This window comes from Oncorhynchus keta, chromosome 23 (assembly GCF_023373465.1).
Source record: "Oncorhynchus keta strain PuntledgeMale-10-30-2019 chromosome 23, Oket_V2, whole genome shotgun sequence".
Lineage (NCBI taxonomy): Eukaryota > Metazoa > Chordata > Actinopteri > Salmoniformes > Salmonidae > Oncorhynchus > Oncorhynchus keta.
Genome location: NC_068443.1, coordinates 16,798,494 through 16,814,674, shown reverse-complemented (window position 1 = coordinate 16,814,674; position 16,181 = coordinate 16,798,494). Strand labels below are relative to the sequence as shown.

Sequence of the window (16,181 nt, the reverse complement as noted above, 5' to 3'; positions counted from 1 at the left end):
ATCTTCCCCTATTTATTATCGATGATAAATATGATTTTTTTCTGTTGTAATACTAAATCAATAATAGCCCATTCAAAACCTTTACAGCAAATGTTTAAAAACAGAATCCTGAACCATCCTCTTCCTCACTAGAGTTTATTCCACCGTTCGTCATAATTTGTCCTGCCTCAATTCCACTTTCTCCTCTGTTGTTCAACCTATAATTGTCCAAGAGCTATAAACTCCATTATAATTAATTTACCTTAAAACTAGTATCCCAAATGACCACAAATTCATTATCCAAATGGCCCTCCCGAGGCTGATCAGACCACAAGAGATAGCCATGATAAAGGTCAAAGGTTATACCACCCTTTTATAGTCATGTTCCATACCATAGACATATTAAAGAACCCTTTAAAAAATCTTTAAAAAAAATCCCTTGTGTAATTAAAACTCAGAAAATAAAACTCCTAATATTCCATGTGAGTGTACCCCTTTAAGATTTCCTCAATGTTTCTTGTAACTCATTCAGTCTTTCTCCAAATACTTTATAGGAACACCCTGCCATTGGACAAATGTGATAAACGTGCACTGTCCCTTTAAAATAAAACAAACTCAGCCAGCAATAAACTTTGTGGACCTTTCATTGTTCCCCGTAATGAAAACAGATCACGTTTAGAATACATTAACTTATTGTTCAAATTCACTGGTGTAACCTAAACAATCAAACCAAAAATCAATAACCGGGAACTTATCACAAACTTTTACAATTAAACTATTCAGACCTCCCTCTCTTTTAGCCAAATATAGCCCAGTAAATGCCACCAATCAGTGATGGACACCTAGCGATTTTGTTGCTAGTTTTAGCATCTTTTCAGACTACCCTGACGATATATAGCTACTTTTAAAAATGTATTTGGAACTTTTATCAACTTCTGAAAAGTGACTCAAAGCTATAATGCACACATTTTCCTTCTAAATGACACAAACAATTTTCTCCGAGTGATGTCAGTAACAGGCTCTCAAACCGTCCCCAAGCCACAGCGACTTTCAACGAATTGCAAAACATTGTTGGCTGACTGCAGCAGCAGTAGTACAGGTTCGATAAACCAAAGCCCAATTTATCACAAATGTTGGACCTTGAATAGAACTTACAACATCAACATCTCTCAATCAAAATTGTACTGCCAGAAGTACAGAAAAGAGTGTTACCTGAACAACGGTCAAAGCAATTTGAGTAACGTTATTGTGTATCCAACGTAATGGACTAGTTTTACGTTTTCCACAACAAATCTACCTACCTCTAGCAATTTACCCTGAAAATTAGTAGCCAACACAGCAACTAACTATTTTATTCCTGCCTCTAGGCAAAAATATATCCCCCATTTTCGATTGAGTTTTGCTTTAATTATATCGTCAAAGTAAATCAAACTTTCCCTACTCCAAAATGTAAAAGCACCATGTACTTCGCTAAATTTACATGAACATTTCGATGGGCACAAATCTATCGTAATTGTCTCTTCATTATTATTTAGAATTCATTAGATTTAGGTAACTGTCTCTTCTTTGATTCAGCATTTTTAAATACAACTCCATTCCCAATACGTTATTCAAACAGATCATTTAGACACCATCTTGCATCGAAATTCATTTAGTTATTATAACAAAAAACAAAAAAAATTGTCTCCCAATTTTAACCTAAACAATCTATTAAAAAAGTTCAATTTATATATTCTACAAACACTAGTGACCATATCTTTCTAGGCAAAACATACAAATAGTTGAATTACAATCAAAGCATTTACCGGGAACCAAACCCAGGCCTCTCCTGTTGCAGGCGAGTATTCTTCCACTGAACCACCAAAGCTACGTGAATAACTAAAAACTCTCCGCAAATAAACCCACTTTACATTTATCTGTATTCGTAACTCCGGCACCGAGACAACAAAAATAGCCCTAATTTAAAAGCCCAAGCTTTTCCTCAGGGAGTATTCCAATTAATCTCGCTGTCGTTGTTTCTGACTCTCGCTTTTTCTCCCGATTGTCGCGCCTGACCTTCCCCTTAGTTAAATCACAATCTCGTGATTATGTCCTAACCTGTCACAATGTTTGCAGGCAGTTTTACACTCCGGGCGAGATGTCCTAAATTATTGCAATTGAAACATTTTCTCTTTTACTTTTGACTTACCCTAACTTTCTCTACCTCTATTATCCCTCCGTTGGCTCCAGCAGGCTCCACATATGTGGGTGGTGGTTGTGCGCGTAGCTCCTCCAGCCGTATTCTCACCACCACTATTTAATCAACAGGATTACCTCTGTATGCTTGGTATACTAGAGAAGGATCTAGTTTGTTACTCTCAATCCTAAACATTTTTAGAACATCAAATCAAAGATAACTTACATCATTGCCCCCAAATTCGAAAATAAAGACTATTTACCGTCGTCTTGCAGACTGGGAAAAGCAATGTTCATGAGAATCCGTCACCGTCTCTGTCGACTTTAGATATATATATATATATACCGGTCTGTTCTTTGAACCTCAATTCAGATGCCAGGTCTTTAAATAATGGGTCCAGACCTGCCGGTGCACGGTTTTCGGCGTACTACCTTCTGACGACAGAGGCAGGTTTGGAAATCCGCTCAAAGGACCAATTGTCAATGGAATTCAATAATTCCTATATGTGTTCATTAATTAAAATCATTCTGTCTGTTTCTACGAATTTGTAAGATTCTTATTTGCATAAAATAGACAGGGACCAGTCTTATTAAAATGAGATAATAGTATTTATTCTCGGAGCGCGCTCAGATTGAACCACGAACAACAGTTTATATCCAAAATATGACCTCATTGGTTATAGAATGAATCTCCTCCTCTCGACCAAAACAAAGCAGGTTCAAAAGTTTATTCCAACCCACTAGCCCACTCCTGACACACACAACACATCAAGATTAACTTCTGAAGTCTCACCATTATCTATCACTATTCAGCAGACAGTTCCAGATAACGAAAACCCAGGGAGGCTCTCGCTGTCTTATTTAATTGCCACAGAGTTATAGCTGAGTGGGTTCAGAGATAGGTTAATGAGCCTCTTTGCTTACTTCAAACACACCACACATACCTCTCCAACTAAGTTGGAATGGTGTTTATTATGTTTAATTACTCCTTGTTCATGAATTAACATTAACATTATTAATCATTATTGTAAAACCGGGTAGAGTTCAATTAGTTACAGTTAGTTACAGTTCTATTTAAATGTAGATATTGTTTAGTCATTATTCATAAAATTCCTATAACTTTTTCAACCTCTCCCTGTCTGAGTCTGTAATACCAACATATTTCAAGCAGACCACCATAGTCCCTGTGGCCAAGAACACTAAGGAAACCTGCCTAAATGACTACCGACCCGTAGCACTCACGTCTGTAGCCATGAAATGCGTTGAAAGGCTGGTCATGCCTCACATCAACACCATTATCCCAGAAACCCTAGACCAACTCCAATTGGCATATCGCACCAACAGATCCACAGATGATGCAAACTCTATTACACTCCACACTGCCCTTTCCCACTTGGACAAAAGGAACACCTATGTGAGAATGCTATTCATTGACTACAGCTCAGCGTTCAACACCATAGTGCCCTCAAATGCTCATCACTAAGCTAAGGACCCTGGGACTAAACACCTCCCTCTGCCACTGGATCCTGGACTTCCTGACGGGCCGCCCCCAGGTGGTAAGGGTAGGTAGTAACAACACATCCGCCATGCTGATCCTCAACACGGGGTCCCCTCAGGGGTGCGTGCTCAGCCCCCTCTTGTACTCCCTGTTCACTCATGATTGCACGGCCAGGCATGACTCCAACACCATCATTAGGTTTGCTGATGACACAACAGTGGTAGGCCTGATCACTGACAACAATGAGACAGCCTATAGGGAGTAGGTCAGAGACCTGTCCGTGTGGTGCAAGGACAACAACCTCTCCCTCAACGTGATCAAGACAAAGGAGATGATTGTGGCCTACAGGAAAAGGAGGACCGAGCATGCCCCCATTCTCATCGACGGGGCTGTAGTGGAGCAGGTTGAGAGATTCAAGTTCCTTGGCATCCACATCACCAACAGACTAACATGGTCCAAGCACACCAAGACACTCATGAAGAGGGCACAACAAAACCTATTCCCCCTCAGGAGACTGAAAAGATTTGACATGGGTCCTCAGTTCCTCAAAAGTTTGCTCGTCCTGCCATTCTCCAGGACCAGAGTTACCTGGAGTTATGACGCGTTCACTTGCTAGTTGGAACCAGGAAACTCTGAATTTTCCGACATGATATCTGCTTGAATGTGGAATGTGCAAAACTACAGTTTCCTAGTTCTGACTAGCACGTGAATGCAGAATAACTTGCCTTGCTGGCCCGCCCTTTCGCCATTCATGCAGTTGAAAATTCTGAAAAAGGTTGTGAACTGCACACAGTATATTGATAGACGCCCACAGTGCAAATGTATTAATTGGTGTATGACACATTACTTCTCCTTTTCTAAATGGTAATTAATTTGTAGCCTACCATAAATTGTGATCAAGTAAAACAAGGACATATGTTTGTTATAATAATGTGATATTTGTTATGAGAATCTTGTTCTCAATGTTCATAAACTGAACTTCAATTAAACAACTCTGTCTGTTACTAAGAATTTTTAAGGTTTTTATTAAAATGAAACAGTCAGAGGCCAGTCTACCATAGTCAGCAGTTTAGAATTTCCTGTACATTTGTCTATATACCTCACAATTCGTCATAAATGTCCCTTCTCCTTTCAGAAACAATGACAATATAGTTCACAAGTCTTCTCCTACTCATACATGGTCTGCCACCTATTATACAATCTACTACAAGCCCAAGGTCTCTCCCCTCCCTGGGTGGGGACAGAATGTCCTGTAAGGAACACAGTAGTACAGCTTGTCTGTCGATAGCTCCTCTTATCATTTGTTTCACACTTGCACCCTGCTTGCATACTAAAAGGGCACAAAAAGTCCTAGTTCTAATTCTGACTAGAACTACACACATCAGATTTAGATTTATGATTCTAATAAATGTCATACAATCATACAGTGACAGGGTAGAATTCTGTTAGTTATTGTTCTACGTTAAATGTATACATCATTTAGTCATTATTCATAAAATTCATAGCATATTTCAGTTTAATTTTAATTTATTTTGCAATATAGGATAAACATCATGTCTCAAAGTTAGTTATGTTAACTGTGTGGGTCATCTACATGCACAGATGTGGGATGAACCAGCAAACTGGACCACTGTGTTCAAGTGCTGCAGCCAGACGTCTCAAGCTTATTCAGGAAAGTCGCCTGTTCTCCCCCAGATTCAAATTCTTCCAGCCATGTGTTTCCCGACAGGACATAAGAATAACTTAAAAACAACAGAAATGGTTTAATCAAACAAATCATTATTTCAAAATGAAACGTGGCATGTAATGTAAGAAACAAATCAAACAGATTAATTGTGATCCTAACCTGTCATCATCACCCAGTATTATGTCTTTTGGGTTGCCTATGAATAAATACAATTTATCCTTCTTCAAACCAAGAGACGACTGGCACATGCGGTGGGCATAGAAATCTCTCTCCGTTTTAACATCCACTTGTAAATCATTCCCTGTAAGACAGCATAAGCAATATCCATTACATGATTCCTCTATCACTCTCTCTTTACTTTTTTATTCTCTCGAGGCAACACAAATAATGATTTTGGGAAAAACTGTAGTATTTACCAAGTTTATAGGCCTTTTGAATCTCCATTTTATATTTGATCAGGGTGTTCTCATCCTCTTGTATATGTTTTACTTGAATGTTGTAAACTGCAGACGGAAAACAGAGTGAAAATAAGTGGGTTTGACCAACTAACATCAAGGCGGTGGCCTGTTCCTGTAGGTTCATGCTCTACAACATCCGCAGAGTACGACCCTGCCTCACACAGGAAGCGGCGCAGGTCCTAATCCAGGCACTTGTCATCTCCCGTCTGGATTACTGCAACTCGCTGTTGGCTGGGCTCCCTGCCTGTGCCATTAAACCCCTACAACTCATCCAGAACGCCGCAGCCCGTCTGGTGTTCAACCTTCCCAAGTTCTCTCACGTCACCCCGCTCCTCCGCTCTCTCCACTGACCATGGTGCTTGCCTATGGAGCTGTGAGGGGAATGGCACCTCAGTACCTCCAGGCTCTGATCAGGCCCTACACCCAAACAAGGGCACTGCGTTCATCCACCTCTGGCCTGCTCGCCTCCCTACCACTGAGGAAGTACAGTTCCCGCTCAGCCCAGTCAAAACTGTTCGCTGCTCTGGCCCCCCAATGGTGGAACAAACTCCCTCACGACGCCAGGACAGCGGAGTCAATCACCACCTTCCGGAGACACCTGAAACCCCACCTCTTTAAGGAATACCTAGGATAGGATAAGTAATCCTTCTCACCCCCCTTTAAGATTTAGATGCACTATTGTAACGTGACTGTTCTACTGGATGTCATAAGGTGAATGCACCAATTTGTAAGTCGCTCTGGATAAGAGCGTCTGCTAAATGACTTAAATGTAATGTAAATGTAAAATGTAATGACCAAATATGTTTTGGTAAACATACATCTGTGGCTATCCCTATTCTATTGTAGGTATAGTCATGGCCGCGTGGGAAGTGTTCATGATTCTTTATTAACTTGAACTAAATAACAAAGTGGAAAATCCCGAAACAATTCTGTAAGGTGCAATAAACTACACAGAAAACTACCCACCAAACACAGGTGGGAAAAAGGCTGCCTAAGTATGATTCCCAATCAGAGACAACGATAGACAGCTGCCTCTAACTGGGAACCATACTTGGCCAAAAACAAAGAAATAGAAAACATAGAAATAACGAAACTAGAATGCCCACCCTAGTCACACCCTGGCCTAACCAAAATAGAGAATAAAAGCCTCTCTATGGCCAGGGCGTGACACTCCCTGTGCTGCTGACGGATATTTAGGTCCACTCATACAAGACTAGTAAAGACCTAGTGCACTACTTCTGTACAAAATATATATATATATATATATACAGTGGGGCAAAAAGTAGTTAGTCAGCCACCAATTGTGCAAGTTCTCCCACTTAAAAAGATGAGAGAGGCCTGTAATTTTCATCATAGGTACACTTCAACTATGACAGACAAAATGAGAAAAACGTTTGACCTCTGTCATTGCCAACAAAGAGTATATAACAAAGTATTGAGAAACTTTTGTTATTGACCAAATACTTATTTTTCACCATAATTTGCAGATAAATTCATTTTGTCTGTCATAGTTGAAGTGCACCTATGATGAAAATTACAGGCCTCTCATCTTTTTAAGTGGGAAAACCTTCACAATTGGTGGCTGACTAAATACTTTTTTGCCCCACTGTATATATTATTGTTTTTCTTCCTATAAATGATTCTGATTGATCAGGGAGTGCTGCAGCACCCTCAGCACTTCTACTTCCCGCGACTATGGTTGTAGTATGTGTCAGAAGGGTTTATTGGAAGTCAGAGAAATGTGAGTGCTGTTTTACCAGGGTTAGTCCCAATGCAGGCTTCCTCTTCACGGTCAGAAGCTGTTAACGACTCGGCCTTCTTCACGGATGGACAATTTTCTGTCAGATAAAATTAAGGATGGAAACAATCTTGGGGCGACAAAACAATAGAGTTTCCTAATGCTTAAGAGAATTGGCAAGCAGGCAACATAAAAGTCAAGCTTAGGCAGATATGCTAAACATGAAGTGAAAACATAGTACATGTGCATACTACAAAAGCAAAATAATCACCACCATGAAATTTATGAAACTATAAAAATAAGGAATGGCTGCAAAAAAAATTGTTAGTAGTAATGATTTGGGCTCCCGAGTGGCGCAGCGGTCTAAGGCACTACATCTCAGTGCTAAAGGCGTCACAACAGACCCTGGTTCAATTCCAGGCTGTATTACAACCGGCCATGATTGGGAGTCCCATAGGGCAGCACACAATTGGCCCAGCTTCATCTGGGTTAGGATTTGGCCCGGGTAGGCCGTCATTGTAAATAAGAATTTGTTCTTAACTGACTTTCCTACTTAAATAAAGGTTAAATAAATGTAAACAATTACGTTGCTAATTTAATTTTGTACAGTTGTATAGCTAAACAATGGCCACTCAATAGTTATCTTACAGTAGATCCCTGAAATATCCACCAATATACAGTGGTGGTATGAAAAAAGCATCTTACTGTCAATGCACGCACATCCATTGTTGCTGCAGATAATGTCCTCGTCTGTGCTACTCTTAAAGGGGCTGTAGAATCTGGTGCAGCTCTTTTCTGAAACACAGAGGAATATCATTCCGTCAATATTGTTCGGGTTCCATAGCTGTTGCTGGGCTGTACGACTATAAGTGAAAGCGTTTTATTGACGTTACAATATGTAACTTTTTTGGGCGACCCAACCAAATTTGTTTTTTACACCAGCTTTAAACAGTTGAAAAAACAATATTTTTGGTTATGGAAAATATATTTCACAGAGGTTTAGATGGTACAATGATACTTACATACTTCCATATTTTGTCACATAAACAGAAATTAGGCAAACTATTAGAATTTTAAGCAACCTAGGAATGTCAGAGCGATTTCTGCACAGTGCACCTTTAATTATTGTACAGTCTAAATTTGACATCAGACTCAAATGTTGACACGATGTTGTAAGTAAAGATTTTTTACATAAATTCCAGGGGATTCAAAAGTCCTCTATCAGTGCGGTGGAAAGTAGCCGCACATGCCAGGTTTTTGACTGGTGGGGCGGGCACACAGTCCACTTAGTGTTTTTATTTTTTTTTAAATGGGAATATAAAGATACATAAGTGGTTGGACACAAGAACTTCAAATAGAAATTGAGAGCATTTTTTGAAACAGTTGTGTTGAACTCCCAAATCAATGGTGGGCCGAACCAAGGACAACCCGTACATTGAAAGGATCTTACCTGATTGGTAATAGGAATACACCCTAATTGAAGAAGGCTGTAGAAGGCGCACAGTAAATTCTTGATACAGAGTCACTGGTACGCAGTAATCAGAATTAGGACTAGGAGATAGCTGAAGAGAATGGAAATAAAGGCATACACTCACTATACAAAACATTAAGAACACCTTCCTAATATTGTCTCGAGGCTTAAAAATCCTTCTTTAACCTGTCTCCTCCCCTTCATCTACACTGATTGAAGTGGATTTAACAAGTGACCAATAAGGGATCATAGCTTTCACCTGGATTCACCTGGTCAGGCTGTCATGGAAAGAGCAGGTGTTCATAATGTTTTGTACACTCAGTGTATAGGCTATGGTTATGACACAAAGTTTTCGACTGATCAGTTCACAAGGTCAGGAAAAACTTGTCTTACCTTAGGGCCCAGTGCTTTTCCTGGTCAAGTAACCTGTACCTTCCAATTTGCAAGCCACTACATCACATTTTTACATCCATAATGCTCTATGGTGCTTTCTTAGTTGTTGTAGTTCTAACGCAGGTTGTTTAAAAATAAGGAATAGTTTGAGTTTTTTTTATCTGACTTAGAATGCCCCTTACTCTCTACCTTTGCCAGTGTTCTCAATAGGTTTCCAAATTACTTACATCGTATATGTGAATAATGAGAGATCCTTTATCAGAAAGCTCCTTGTCCAGTTGGTAGAAGTTAATCAACTTGTCCCTGCGAGACAACAACTACAAACACAGAAACATATGGAATGTTCTGTAGCTCAGAGTTCCATGATCAATTAGTGAACGAGTATATCCTTTTGTTGTGTATAGTGTAGATACTAAACATGAAAATGATACTTTCTACATACTGCTACTTTGTTTTGATGACTGTACCTCATTAAGACTTGTATAGTCAGGCACAAAACCTGAAGGAAGAGATACATCCAGAATGGCCATCTTGTTGGAGGTCCCTTCAAGAGGCCTACATTTAGAGAGAGAGATACATATTTAATATGTTAATTCAGATCTTCCACACCACCAACACTACTGTAAATACATTTACATATAGTACTTCGATACCCATCAGTCACTTCCAAAACTTCTACCACAATACATACTGTAAGCATATGCACAAGGGAACAACAAGGGAAATTCTGAGATCCTCAAATATGTGTGTTCTCAATCTATATGTTGTATATAGCTGCAGATAAATGTGTAATTATGTAGTTTTCCTCTCTACTGTCTGCTCTCTGTCTGCTAACATAACAGGATCATATCATCCACATGTACATGCACGTACAGTATACTGTAACTTCCCTTAGTTCTCACCTAACACATATGGTCAGTTTGTAGACACCGACAACACCGTCTGGAGCCTGTGCTTCATCTGCAACAAACAGAGCAGTTACATCCAAAGTGTACTGGCAAAAAAAATGGTTGTAATTAAAATATGGTGTGATCAAATAACAGTGATAACATAAAGACACTTGGACAAAAGGGGTTGAGTAAAGCTATTCTTCAGAAAAACAGGAACATACTATTCTTTTCTATTGAATGGCTCATGTTAAATCCTTTGCAAACTGACTGCTCTTTCACAAGCATGGCGTAGTATGTTGTCAGGACCTGAAAAGAGCACAATGATGACAGTATCAGAATTCTTACAGTATGTCAAAGATATCATTTTATCATGAGTATGGGAAGAATATTCAAACACATCGAGTATACTATATTAACTGAAATATTTATTGTGCACAAATATCCAAATACAGCTGGAATGATCCACACACCTTTAATTTTGCTCTCCCTGACCCCTTTGCTTCGAAAGTGAAATCCATCAGCTGTGGTATCTGCAGTAATCAAGTGCATATAAAATAAAGCCACTAGAATGCAAAAGCCACTACACCATATTTGCCTGTGTTGTTCAAATTGGTTTGCTAGTCCAATGTAACTCACCCTTTCAGATCGTGACATAAACCTCTGGTCTAAATTCCATTCGATAGAGCTGCTTTTGCCCGTGCGGACAGGGCTGTTGACAGACAGGCTTACTCTTATGTCATTACCCGGTGGGGCAGGCTTCTGTTTTAGGAACAGAGAAAGGGCCTGGAACACCACTATGGTGCACTGGAGAGAGAAACACGAAGCAAGTAGAGGGGATAGAAGGGAGTGGGGTGGGGATGAGGGAGACAAGAGTGTAAAAATGACAGACTGTGTTTACTTCCATGAGTAGTACCATTTTCTGTCTATATTGTGTTTTTACCTGTGTGTTCCCAAATTGGCCATTTGCTTGACTCTTGGCCACCAGCCAGTTACTCACAGCCTCTGATCTCTTAAGCTCACCCAGTGTCACGAGTGCTGAAAGTGCATACCCTGTTGCCTCCACCCCTTTATCATCATTTCCACCCCAATGAGTGCCCCCTGAGGAAAGATGGAAAGAGACAGGTACAGGGTGAAAGTCTGATAGGTACAGAAAAATTACTAACAGAGAGATTTAATATCAAAGAAATAAGAATGTGATGTTTAAGGATCCCCATTATTGGGCTCCTGAGTGGCGTAGCAGTCTAAGGCACTGCCTCTCAGTGCTAGAGGCGTCACCACAGACACCCTGGTTCGAATCCAGGCTGTATCACAACCGGCCGTGATTGGGTGTCCCATAGGGAGGTGCACAATTGGCCCAGCGTTGTCCGGGTTTGGCCGGTGTAGGCCATCATTGTAAATAAGAATTTGTTCTTAACTGACTTGCCTAGGTAAATAAAGGTTAAATAAAAAATAAATAGCTGACGCCAGCTAGTCTTACTGGGGTCAGACACATAACAGACAAGACTAAAAGACATTACAGACAAGACTAATAAGATTAAAAGGCATTACAGACAAGACTAAAAAGACTAACAGGCATTACAGACAAGACTAATAAGACTAACAGACACGACTAATGAGATTAAAAGGCATTACAGACAAGACTAATAAGATTAAAAGGCATTACAGACACGACTAAAAAGACTAACAGGCATTTCAGACAAGACTAATAAGACTAATATTCCTAATATTGAGCTGCACCCTGTTTGACCCTCAGAACAGTTTCAATTCAACGTGGCGTGGACGAAAGCATTCCACAGTGATGCGGGCCCATGTTGACTCCAATGCTTCCCACAGTTGTGTCATGTTGGCTGAATGTACTTTGGGTGATGGACCATTCTTGATACACACAGGAAACGGTTGAGCCTGAAAAATCCAGCAGCGTTGCAATTCTAGACACTCAAACCAGTGTGCGTGGCACCCACTACCACACCCTGTTCAGGGGCACTTAAATCTTTTGTCATGGTCATTCACTCTCTGAATGGCCCACACACACAATCCATGTCTTAATTGCCTCAAGGCTTACAAATCCTTCTTTAACCTTCATCTACAATGATTGAAATGGATTTAACAAGTGACATCAATAAGGGATGTCGTGGAATTATCAGAATATGTTGGTAACATTTGTAAGATGTTTAATATTCATCAAATGTGTGTAAGTTAATTCTCATAAGAATGTATTTTGTTGTACTATAGTGGGGGCCATTGGCAGTTATCTGTTCTATGTCAGGACTAAGTTGCATGGGCCACATGAGAGGGGAGAGGTCAAAGTGTCATCATGTGTAAACATATCTTATACTCCCTAACTTTCCCAGTGGGGAAAGGAGGGTTTGCAGTGTCTGGAATCATTCTATGCTCCCTCTTTGTTGACCTGTAGGGTCACTCTCCTATCCATGAGTTTGTCCAGGAGTTTGTATTTAGAGTGGTTGTATCTAAATGACAATTTGATATATGCCTGTTGATTTGGAGGATTGGTTTATGGTTCTGGGGTTTTGGGAAAGGAGACAAAGCTGAACGATGAATTATGTCTATGCTGTCTGACTATGGGTGTCTTTGCTATTAAAGGAACTCAGTTGCATTGTAAGGGGGCTCTCAGAGAATTCACTGGGGAGACCTTGAATTCATCTGAGAGTCACAGGATTGTGATAAGAGCTCATATAATTAAAGATGGACTTTTATAACTAACTCTGACGTGTGTGTGTGGTTTGCTCCCATGATTTGGTAAATAGAGGAAATTTCCACGACAGCGATCATATCATTCACCTGGTCAGTCTATGTCATGGAATTATTATTATTATTTATTTTTTACCTTTATTTAACGAGGCAAGTCTGTTAAGAACAAATTCTTATTTACAATGACGGCCTACACATGTATTCCTAATGTTTTGTAGACTCAGTGTATTTGAGAGAACACAGTAAAATGGCTTTAAGAGATAACTGGGGGAAACAATGGATGAAAGAAACACTAACATTAGCACTGAAAATATTACCTGTGCTTGTTCGATCTAATTCTTTTAAGATTTTCTCTTTCCATTCAGGTTTTTTAGTCAGTGCCAGGGCATAGGAAGATATGGCTACAGAGTAGGGACTGGATTGAGCAGGAAGTGCATTAAATAAGTAATCGGAGGCTTTCTTCATGGCTCCATCTAGCTCCTATGAGAAACACACACACACAGAAGAAGAATGACACCGTAATGAGACTAATAATTAATAACGAATCATTTGTTAATAGTTTGACCTCTTAAATCTGTAACAATAACCAGAATTCCATATTCATCGCAGAATAGAGGTCCACATTACTGAGCAGCACACTAGTCTTCACTGACGCTACCGTATACCAAACTATTACAGCATAGCCCCAATTGTCCACTGCAGAAAAAAAACTGATCTAATTTTTCGTCAGACCATCACACAGACTTACAAATGTAGTGATCAATACTAATTTTCACTAAGTCAAAAGTAGGCTACTCAAACCATCAACAATGCATCCCCTTAAAGTTATTTATCCTAGTTTACCGTGTATACATCCTTACAGATCCCGAGGGTCTCTTGCATGGCTATCAAAACAAAAGCAGTTGTTGCCACATCTCCTTCCTTATGTGTCCCGCCCTGAGTGGAGATGGAAGAACAGATTTTAGTCAAGGAAATTATAGCTTTGAACATAGTACAATATTAGTGCTAAAACTTGTGCTTACATAACCTGAAACATACAAAAGTCTACAGGACAAATAGTACATTTCAAAAGGATTTACCAAACATGTTTGCTTGACATGATTTTATGTTTTATATTTATAATAGTGGACAAAAAGTATAAATGAGATAAACAACTTTACTGTGAGTTTCCAATTATTGATTGGAGCGTCTTCTTGAAAAATTCCTGCAGAGTTCTGTTTTTTTACAAGGAACTTCAAAGGTTTGCACACTCTAATATCCTCCACGTCCCCAAACATATACACCATTGCAAACACCTTGGCAGTGTAAGCTGTCACCCTGGGGACCAAGACACAGTATTGTCTATTCTGGAGTCTGACGAGTCATATCATACAGTAAGTCTGATGTAAGCAGTCCTGTGTGGCTCAGTTTGTAAGAGCTTACATTTGAGAACTAAATTGTATTGTATTAACATTCTTAAATAACTGAAAAACTTGAAAATCATGTCGTTCTAAAATGTGATTATCCATAGGGTTGATTTTCATAAGTTTTAGGAATCAGAACGCTGATGTGTGGCTCTCTGTTTCACAAGAGAAGGCTGATGTGTTTAACAATTGTAACTAACCACCATAATGCAGGTAAAGCAATCTACAATGATACACAACCATTCATGCAACTGCATACACCAATGACAATTGAGGCCCAGTGAGACAAAACTGATAAATTCACTTACCATGTGCTTGGGATTCTATAATTTCTATATGTAGAATACGTGTCATCAGAGTTTTTGTAACTAAGGTGTCTTTGATAGCCTATGGAAATCAACAACATGAGAGAGTGGAGGCAATATTTGGAGAAAGAGAGGAAGAGAAAAGGACGTTTGATTATATGTGATAGAATTAAAAGTGCCTTAATAATAACAAAATAATAATAGAGAATCATAATGCGTACCAGTATGTAATAATCTATTCATTTATCTGAAGGTTGATAATGCGATCTGTGTACTCAATTGATGTCTGTTCTGCGTTCGATTGGTTATACCTAGGAATTCGTATAGGGGCGCACAGGGCTTCCCAGCTCACTCATTACAAGCAACTTGAAGCCGAAGCTACATCTCCATGGGATCTATTTCCTCCTTTCAGGGGTATAACATGTACACATGTCCACCAAAGAAAGCAGGTGATGCCTCTATGGTACAGTATATTCACCTAGCTTTACATAATCAAGTGCCTCAGCTCTCTTCTCCACTCCCACCTCCTCCCAGGCATTGGCGTGGTCCAGGTAGTGTGTGGCGATGATGGGGGCAGTCATTGAAACCAGGTTCTGCTCTATACAGCCACCCGGCTTCTTAATGAGTTTACTCAGCACTGCGCCACCAATGGAGTTGATTACTGTATCTGCCAGGGCGTCCCCTAATCCAAGACAACATTTTAAACTTGTGTTTTCTTGTTTTAGAAAGGCAAATTCCAAATGCTGTAATCTATGACACCGTTCATGCTAGCTACAAAATTGTAGTGATCGGGTTTACCCGATATATGCAGCCTATACCGGATAATGCTTATTAGCCCACATGTACATTATTTTGTCATATATACACTGGGCCTGGTAGAACCAGAATGATCGCTGCGGTCACAATGGCGCCGGAGGGGAGGGCTGCCGTCTTATCGGCTCTCAACCAAGCATGCTATTTTTTTGTTCTAAACTTGTTTTTTACATAATGTTGCTGCTACCGTCTCTTATAACCAAAAAGAGCTGATTTGATTGATTTTGAGGTTATTCTTCAACAAGTCGGATGAGAGGATATACTACTACAGACACCCGACCAGCCCCAGATCCCTGTGATTCGCTGGAGAAGGAAACTGAGATTTCATGGAAAAAGATCCGGGTGCCTTGGTAGGATCAGGCGACGAGTGGCTAATCTGGCCTTGCCTTCCATCCTGCTAGCTAATGTTCAATCGCTGGAAAATAAATAGGACGAGCTGAAAGGACGTATATCCTCCAAACGGGACATTAAAAACTGTAACATCTTGTGTTTCACCGAGTCGTGGTTGAACGACGACGTTAAGAACATACAACTGGCGGGTTATATACTCCATCGGCAGGACAGAACAGCAGCCTCTGGTAAGACAAGGCGCGGGGGCCTATGCATATATGTAAACAACAGCTGGTGCACGATATCTAAGGTTTCGCTCGCCTGAGGTAGTG

At 40.0% G+C, this 16,181-nt stretch overlaps 1 protein-coding gene across 1 annotated transcript in view; it reads right to left on the bottom strand.

Moving 5' to 3' along the window:
* Positions 1 to 4,661: 4,661 nt before the first annotated feature.
* Positions 4,662 to 16,181, bottom strand: part of LOC118401883 (complement C3-like) — a 57,216-nt gene continuing 45,696 nt past the window's right edge. The window contains exons 23-40 of the mRNA XM_035799545.2: positions 15,185 to 15,388; positions 14,710 to 14,788; positions 14,159 to 14,315; positions 13,842 to 13,934; positions 13,316 to 13,478; positions 11,230 to 11,387; positions 10,926 to 11,093; positions 10,760 to 10,819; positions 10,511 to 10,595; positions 10,302 to 10,359; positions 9,867 to 9,954; positions 9,627 to 9,716; positions 8,986 to 9,097; positions 8,241 to 8,330; positions 7,555 to 7,635; positions 5,756 to 5,842; positions 5,499 to 5,640; positions 4,662 to 5,394 (exon numbers count right to left, since the gene is read on the bottom strand). Of these exons, the coding sequence (XP_035655438.1) occupies positions 5,289 to 5,394; positions 5,499 to 5,640; positions 5,756 to 5,842; positions 7,555 to 7,635; positions 8,241 to 8,330; positions 8,986 to 9,097; positions 9,627 to 9,716; positions 9,867 to 9,954; positions 10,302 to 10,359; positions 10,511 to 10,595; positions 10,760 to 10,819; positions 10,926 to 11,093; positions 11,230 to 11,387; positions 13,316 to 13,478; positions 13,842 to 13,934; positions 14,159 to 14,315; positions 14,710 to 14,788; positions 15,185 to 15,388 (2,021 nt within the window). The 3' untranslated portion in view covers positions 4,662 to 5,288. The remainder of the gene's footprint in view (positions 5,395 to 5,498; positions 5,641 to 5,755; positions 5,843 to 7,554; positions 7,636 to 8,240; positions 8,331 to 8,985; positions 9,098 to 9,626; positions 9,717 to 9,866; positions 9,955 to 10,301; positions 10,360 to 10,510; positions 10,596 to 10,759; positions 10,820 to 10,925; positions 11,094 to 11,229; positions 11,388 to 13,315; positions 13,479 to 13,841; positions 13,935 to 14,158; positions 14,316 to 14,709; positions 14,789 to 15,184; positions 15,389 to 16,181) is intronic.